The sequence below is a fragment of the Coffea arabica genome, chromosome 3e, assembly GCF_036785885.1.
Source record: "Coffea arabica cultivar ET-39 chromosome 3e, Coffea Arabica ET-39 HiFi, whole genome shotgun sequence".
NCBI classification, from domain to species: Eukaryota; Viridiplantae; Streptophyta; class Magnoliopsida; order Gentianales; family Rubiaceae; genus Coffea; species Coffea arabica.
The window spans coordinates 47826352-47834404 of record NC_092315.1 but is presented as its reverse complement, the minus strand read 5'-3'; the positions used below and the strand labels follow the sequence as shown (position 1 = coordinate 47834404).

The 8053-nt window shown below is 43.2% G+C and overlaps 1 protein-coding gene across 1 annotated transcript; it reads right to left on the bottom strand.

Annotated features, from left to right (window-relative positions):
* Window positions 1–2708: 2708 nt before the first annotated feature.
* On the bottom strand, window positions 2709–5483 carry LOC140038586 (uncharacterized). Its single transcript, XM_072083971.1, has 6 exons — window positions 5173–5483; window positions 4968–5070; window positions 4509–4703; window positions 3810–4151; window positions 3456–3709; window positions 2709–2820 (listed from the first exon to the last, which is right to left on the bottom strand). Exons 1-6 carry the CDS (start codon window positions 5481–5483, stop codon window positions 2709–2711), a joined length of 1317 nt encoding a protein of 438 aa, XP_071940072.1.
* Window positions 5484–8053: the final 2570 nt, after the last annotated feature.

Below are 8053 nucleotides of genomic sequence, written 5' to 3'. Positions count from 1 at the left end.
TATATATTGGCTTCTACTGACTCTTGTTTTTGTTTTGAAGGTTGATTTGCTGAAGACCAAGTTCGGATTTGATGAAGCTTTCAATTATAAAGAAGAGGCAGATGTAAACGCGGCCCTGAAAGGGTCAGCTTCAGCTTTGCATGGTAGTTGGAAAAAATAAAGATTCAGGACAAAGCCCTTAAAATTTACTTCTTCTATGGAACCATTGCCCGTTAAAACAGCATTTTTCATGATGATCAGGACTTCTACTCAAATAGATCATGTCGATGCATCACTGAGCAGTATCTTTCAGCTCAAATCAACTTTGAAGATCATCAAGATTGAATTCATCCTTTGAAACTTGGTAGGCTTTTATTTAATTAGTTTCTTGTTTAAATATGACGTAGGTTTCACTCTGCAAGGGCATCTTCTTTTCTTGCATGTCATGTATTTCATTCTCCTATATCACATTCCCATTGGCACTGCTCAAAGCAGATCCACACTCTTGACTTTCTGTCTTCTTTTCTTTAGGTACTTTCCGGTTGGCATTGACATTTGCTTCGAGTATGTCGGACGATAGATGCTTGATTTGATGTTGTGCTTTTCAACATGAGATTCCAAGGCCGCACTGTTGTGTATGGATTGATCTCACAATATAACCTTGATCAGCATGAAGGTGTCCACAACCTCTTCTGCCTACATATGGAAGGATTTGTTGTCTTGGATTGCTATCATCTCTATCCTAGGTTCCTGAAAATGATACTTTCACTGATGAAAGAAAGGAAGATGGCATACGTTGAAGACATAGATGAAGGCCTTGAGAATGCCCCAAGGGCCTTGATAGGACTCTTCTTAGATGAGGTTGTAATCGAATCGAATCGAACTTGAGTAGTGCACTACTCGAACTTGATTCGAGTTAAAAAACTTGGACTCAAACTTTTTTATTTTTTTTGTTCACATGGGAGAGGACGACCCTCTTAAGCAGGGAAAAAACGCGAGGTCGCGGCCCCCAAAATATCTGCTTCAATCAAATCCCGCAATTCCTGTTGAGGTTCAGTTAGAATCTGCATCCCTTATTCTCTGTTAACACTCCTTTTATCTAGCCAGTCTGCGCACCTGTTCCCTTCTCTCCAAACATGTTGTAGTCTACATTCCCAATCCCTACGTGTGTAGCTCCTGATGAGAAGTATCAGATTGGATAATGGTGATTCCGAACCTGCTCCTTGTATTATATCCAAAGCTGCCTTTGAATCAGTTTCCAAAATCAGTCTTTGGGCCTGTTTGGAACCTGAGTTTTTTGATAGTTTGTCTAAAACTTTACTGTAGTACACTAGAAGTTTTTAGAAAAATTTTTTAAGATGAAATTTTTTCTTTTTCTTTTTCTTTCCTCTCTTGTTTTCCTTTTTCTTCCTTTCCCTCCTCCTTCCCTTCCCCGTCACCTCTGTCCCGCCGTTGAAGAACCAGCAGATGGTCACCATTTTTTTTCCTTTTCTTTCTTTTTCTTTTTCTTTCTTTCCTTTCTCTTTTCTTTCCTCTCCTCCTCTTCTTCTTCTCCCTTCCCCCTTCCCCGCGACCTCTGCCCCCTGCTTTGAAGAACCAGCACCTCTGCCCCAGATTCTCTCCCCCGGCACCTCTCCCTTCTCTCTCCCCCGGCACCTGTGCCCTCTCCTCCCTCTCCCTCTCTGCCCCTCTTTTTCTCTCCCCCGGTATCTTTCCCTTCCCCTCCCCTGCACCTCTGTCTTCTCCTCCATCTCCCTCTCTGCAGCCATGGAATTTTTTTTGCTTTTTCCCTCCCGTTCTCCTCCCCTTCCCCGCTGCCCTCTCCCCTCCCCTAGCAGGCCCATTGTTTGGGATGATTTGCAATTTGCTCTCTGATGTTATTTTTAAAGCGCTTGGCGCATAAAAGGGAGGCAAGTGAGAGGGGCGAATACACAAATAGAAAAGGAAAGTGGGAGGGGGAAGGCGGCGGGGAAGACAGAGGGGAAGAGGAGAGGAGGGAGGGAGAAAGAAAAAAAAAAGAAACACCAAGCACCAACAGATCGGTCGCGCAAGGGGAAGAGGAGAGGGAGAGAAAAAAAAAAAAAGAGGAAGGCCGGCACTTGTGGCCGGAATAGTGACCGGCGCCGGAAGTGGTGGTGGAGGTGGTGGCCGGCGACGGAGGACACTGTTGGGTTGGGTGGGGGAGGAAAAAGAAAAAAGTTGAAGGGAAAGTTTTTTGTGTATTAGATTTGAAGTGTGTAGGTTAAAAATTTTGATAAGTTTTTTGAGATTCCTGTAGCAAAAGTTGTTAAAAAACTAGTAGCAAACAAACTTGTAAAAAACTTGAGGTTCCAAACAAGCCCTTTGTTCCCCAGAGTTCCAAGCCATTTCTAACCCTTTAAGTATTGCCCATAGTTCTGCTGTCATATTATCAGTTAGCCCGAGACTCATTGTAAAACCAGCTTTCCATCTCCCCTAACTATCTCTGAGAATACCTCCAGCTCCTGCCCTTCCAGAGGTATGGTTTGCAGCTCCATCCACATTCATCATGCACCAACCATCTGGAGGCTTTTCCCATATGAAAAACTTTACTTCTTTTCTCCCTAGATCATCCCTCCTAAGTATCGCTTCTTTGGCTTGACCTATGCGTCAGCAAATCTCTTCTTTCTTGATATCCAATTTTTGCTTATCTCCTGTGGCACAAAAGGAATTTCTGGCTGACCATGCAAGATACATAATCTGTTAGAATGTCAGCTGCCATTCCTCTTTCCCTTCCCTTCCCTTCCAATCCTTCCATCCTTTAGATTCCAGTCCACCCAACCCTGCATTGGTTTGTTCAAAAACTCCTCCCATCTATTTTGCCTGACAAACTATTTCCATATGCTCTTTATCCATCCACAGTCGCGGACAGCATGGATGGTTGATTCAACCGCAGTTGCACATGTTGGACAGTAAGTCGGGCTCAGTTTCCTTTTAGTCTTTTCCTCTGGCTTTAATAGTTTACCATGCCTCACTAACCAGAGTAGAAACTACCATCGTCCTGGACCTTGTGTTTTCCATATCTTCTCCCAGCTTGCCGACTCCTCCTGCAATTCCCCCTCTAACCAATCCAATTCATATGCCGACCTGGTGATGAATACCCCCTTTGGCTCGAGTTTCCAACAAAGTCGGTCTGGGTTGTCTGCACCAGGGAGGATATAAACGCCTATAAGCTTCTATCTGCTCTGGTTTTAGCCAAGATCGAAGTTTATCAAGATTCCAGCCATTACTGTTTCAGTAGTCCTCTACCTTTTTCTCCATTTCTTCCTCTGGTATTTCCCCCTCTATCTCATCCAGTAGTGGTTCATCCTCTAACCACTTATCCCTCCAAAATCGTATTGTCTCTCCATTCCTAATCTTCCACTGCACTCACTTCTTAAGTAATTCGCTGCCCTTTGCAATGCTCTTCCATACATGGGAATCCCCAACCCTAGATGAACACTTGATTCATGTTATACCTTGCCATACTTTCCTTAACCACTTTCTCCCACAAAGCCTGCTCATCCTTAAACAGCCTCCAGCTCCGTGTAGCAAGCATTGCCACATTCACTTTCCTTATTCTTCTAATCCCTAAACCTCCCCTCTTTTTTAATTGAGTCACTGTCTCCCAGTTGATATGGTGAATCCTCTTGATCTTCTTATTATCCTCCCAAAGGAAGCCTCTAGCATACTTCTCCAACTCATCCAGTACCGTCACCAGGATTAATGCTATCTGCATGTGGTACATTGGTATAGCAGACAGGACTGACTTAACTAAGGCGGCTTTCCCCGCAAATGATAGGGTTTTTCCAACCGGCTAGCTTCATTCTGACACGGTCCAACAAAGGTTGAAACATGCCTTTAGTAACTCTCGAGTGAAAAAGTGGAACTCCTAGGTACTTTCCAAGATTCTTTGTCTCATTTATCCCTATAATCTTACTTATCTCCTTGACTACTGTGCTTTTTACATTCTGCGAGTAGAAGAACTTGGATTTATCCATGTTGATTTTCTGCCCTGAGATACCACAAAATTCTACCATGATGCTACGAACTATTTGACCTTGTAAAGGCGTGGCTTCTGCACACAACAATAAGTCATCCGCAAACATTATGTGAGTTATCCTCGGTCCAACTCTTGATGTCTTCACTCCTCTCCACTGTTTTCCTTTCGTGGCCTGCAATATTAAATGACTTAGACACTCCATGCAAAATACAAAAAGATACGGTGAAAGGGGGTCCCCTTGCCTCAAGCCCTTAGACGGAACAAAACTCTTTGATTTTTCCCCATTCCATAGAATTGCAGTTGCCTCCACTTGTACACAATTCATAATCAGCTTGATTAGCTCGTGAGGTATACTAGCCCATTCCAGGGTCTGATGTAAAAAATCTCACATTACTCTATCGTAAGCTTTTTCCAAATCTATCTTAATTATCATTGCACCGTTTTTACCTTTCATCTTCCTCATTATATGTAATAGTTCTTGGATAATTATCACATTATCACACGATTGCCTCCAAGAAATAAAGCTTGCCTGTTCTGGACCTACCAACTCATTTAGCAAAGGCCTCAATCTGTTGACAATTACTTTGGTCACTACCTTGTAATTCATATTACATAAAGAAATCGGTCTCAAATGTGCCACAACTTCCAGACTCTTCATTTTTGGTATAAGGGATATCAGCGTGCTATTCACTCCAGGCAGTAGCTCCTTCCTCCTGAAGACGTCCTACACCCATTTGACTAGTAAGCGTCATATTTTTGACCAACATCTCCGATAGAAGCTCGCACACACTCCATCCAGTCCAAGTGTTTTATTGCTTCCCATATCAAACAGTGCCTTCTTGACTTCCATTTCACTAACCCCATGTGTTAAAAAGTTTTTCTGCCTCTTAGTTAGACCCTTGAAACTATTAGCACCTCCTCTATTCAAAGGCTAAACATTCTCACTACTATATAGATTTTTGAAAAAATCTACCACAATGTCTCTTACCAATTCCCTATCTGTTTGCCACCAGCCCTCCTTATCCTTGAGACTCAGTATTTCATTGCGTTTTTGTTTTATGATTGTAGAGAGGTAGAAGAATCTGGTATTCCTGTCTCCACACCTTAACCATTGCACCTTTGATTTCTGATACTAGAACACCTCCTCCTATTCTAAAATTTCATTATACTTTGAAATTAATTTTTCCTCTAACTTTTCCAAAGACTTCGATTCTTTCTGGGAAAGCGCCTTCTGTATGCCATTTAACCTTGCTAAGCATCTTCTCTTCCTATGGAAAATGTTCCCAAAGACCTCGGTGTTCCATATTTGAAATCTCTCTGAGAGTTTCACCAAATTCTGTAGTAAATCGTCCTCCGTCCCGCAGCATCTCTCTATTTCTTCCATAAACCCTGGATGGGTCGTCCAAGCCAACTCGAATCTAAAAGGCTTAAGGCCTGCTGACTTCCTACCTCCGACAGCATCCTCCAGCAATAAGGGGTGATGATCCGATTGTGCTCGGGCCATATATGTAACTGCCGCTTCTGGAAAATGAAGTCTCTACTCCTCATTACATAGTGCCCTATCTAGACGTTTCCTAACTCATGCTTCTCCTTTCCGAAGGTTGTTCCATGTCAAGGCTAGACCATTAAACCCCAAATCAATTAACTCACAGCTATGAATGCAATCCCAGAGGTTGTTTTCACTGACTCTCCTAAAAACTTGTCCGCCCTTTTTTCATCAGCTTCTACTATCTCATTGAGATCCCCAATAATCAACCAGGGATAGTTTATATGGGATCCTACCAATTTAAGATATTGTCATAACTCTCGACGCAAACCCCTGTCGGGTGATGCATAAATTGCAGATAGTAGCCACTCCCGTTGCTAGTTATCCCGGACTATCGCATGAATGAATTGCTAATTTGTACCTATTACTTCAATCCCCAGCTCTAAGCTGTTCCAGAACATCCAAATGCCTCCAGAGAATCCGGCTGCCTCTACACACATCTTGCTATCATAGTGGAAACAACTCATAATTCTCGTCGCATTATCACTCGCTACTTTCGTTTCCATTAATATCAGGATGTCTGGTCTATGCTGATTCTGTATTTCCCTAATATTTCGCCAAAATCTCTGGTTAGCTGCCCCACGGCAGTTCCAACTAATAATCTTCATCTTGACTATAGATTCAAGTATGGTATGGCTCAGGGCATCTCCCTTCCTTGGTTTCAGTAGCTGCTCCCATTCCTATCCCCCTCCCCAGGAAAATTAGATTGTCGTCCCTTAGGTTGATTCCCTTAATCTGTGGCTGGTTCGGAATGCTAATTGTTTCTCTCAGATCCAACATCCCTTTCTCTTGGTGGCCATTGGTGGGTCACCGGGATCCATATCAGTTGCTTCTCCACTCCCTTTTGCCCTATCTAATGACTGATCTATTGTAGCTTCTGCACCCACTGCATCTCACAAAATAATGTCTCGGTATGGCTTCTCCACTTGTCTTGAACACTCCCCCATTTTCGCTTCTCCTTCTCTTATTTTCACATCCTTTTACAGAATTGAAACTCTTTGCCCACCTAAAGATTGGCTCTGCCTTGGCAAATTAACTATTACTGTCTTAAGGCTCCTTTTTTGCTCTAGCTTCCTGCAACTAGAACTCTGATTCTCCTTTCCCTTAGTTTGTCCAAATGCCCTCTCAGGACTCTTGAACACCAAACCATGGGATGGACTGGGTATTGCATTGATTTTGTCCATGAGAGCTTCCTTAGAGTCCCTCTCTCTCAGGACTGGTCCATCATCTCCAGTCTCACTTAAAATTTCGAATCTCGAGCCATTACATTCCTTCACCTTGCCCCATGCAGGTCCATTCGAGTCTATGCCCTCGACCTGGCTTCCCCTTTTTTCATTTGGCTCTGTGATACTGCCCCTCGGTAAATTTATGTCTTGCTGGCGCTTGTCCTTAAGCTCCTACTGAGTGACTCCCATCTTGGCCTTACTTGTCGCCCTTGATCTCCTTTTGCTTATCACCATCCAAGGCCCAAAGAGGTTGCTCTCAGCTTTCTCCTGTTTTCTGTATTTAACCTGTCTCTCATCCCCTGCAGCTGCTGCTGGCACTTCGGACCCATTCCAGCTATTTAAAGCAATATGCCCACACTAGGGATGTATGCGAGCCGAGCTACTCACGAGTAACTTGCGAGTAGCTCGGTCAATGGCTTGGCTTGAACTCGATTTAACCGAGTTCGAGTCGAGTCTCGAGCTACTCGATTGGTATTCGAGTCGAGTTTCGAGCCAATAATTTGAGACTTGAAACTCGTCGAGTCGGGGCGTATTTAAATAATATATATAATTTAAATAATATATATGTATTATAATTATAAAATGACCATTTTGGGTATAATTTATACTGAATTTACAACAGAAACTTTTTCGAGTCGAGCCAAAAAGCTTGATTAGACTCGACTTGATAAGGCTTGATTAAAAGTCGAGTCTTATCGAGTCGAGTCTCGAGTTTAAATTAAATTCCTCGAATCAAGCCTCGAGTTACGATTTTTTGAACTCGGTCGAGCTCGACCCAAGTTCGAGGCTAGGCACATATGAGTCGAGTCGAGCTCGAATATAACAATACTCGAGCTCGACTTGGCTCAATTACATCCCTAGCCCATACTACCCACACTCAAAACATATCGCCTCTAGGCCCTCATATTCTACTACTTGCAGCTCTCTGTCCACCCAAACGAATGGCACCAAAGGCTTCTTCAAATCCACCTCCACACATAAGCGTGCATATTTACCTTTGGTAGCAGATAGGGTCTGGTAGTCAACCTTCAGAGCTTTACCAAGTGCATTGCCAATCCTCATCAAGAACCCCTCATCGTAATATTCTACTGGTAGACCCGGCAACCTAGCCCATACTGATGTAGTTTTAATGTCTGCGCTCGCAGGCTTCCATTTACTGATGGTAATATAGTGCCCTTGAATTGTCCATGGCCCCTCTTTTAGTACATTTTGATAATCCTCTTTAGTCCGGAATCACGAGAGGAAAAATCTGTTTTCTAAATCCAATAGTTCGAAATTCGCTCGCAGCGCCCAGGAGTCTCT

What these genes read in the sequence shown, in the direction of transcription:
- LOC140038586 (XM_072083971.1), bottom strand. Translation starts at nt 5,483, where the DNA reads ATGGCCCGAGCACAATCGGATCATCACCCCTTATTGCTGGAGGATGCT. An exon ending in GGCAAACAGATAGGGAATTG is followed by an intron (nt 4,704 to 4,967) that starts GTAAGAGACATT and finishes AAATGGGTGTAG; the next exon opens with GACGTCTTCAGGAGGAAGGA. An exon ending in GTTAAGGAAAGTATGGCAAG is followed by an intron (nt 2,821 to 3,455) that starts GTATAACATGAA and finishes ATAGTTTGTCAG; the next exon opens with GCAAAATAGATGGGAGGAGT.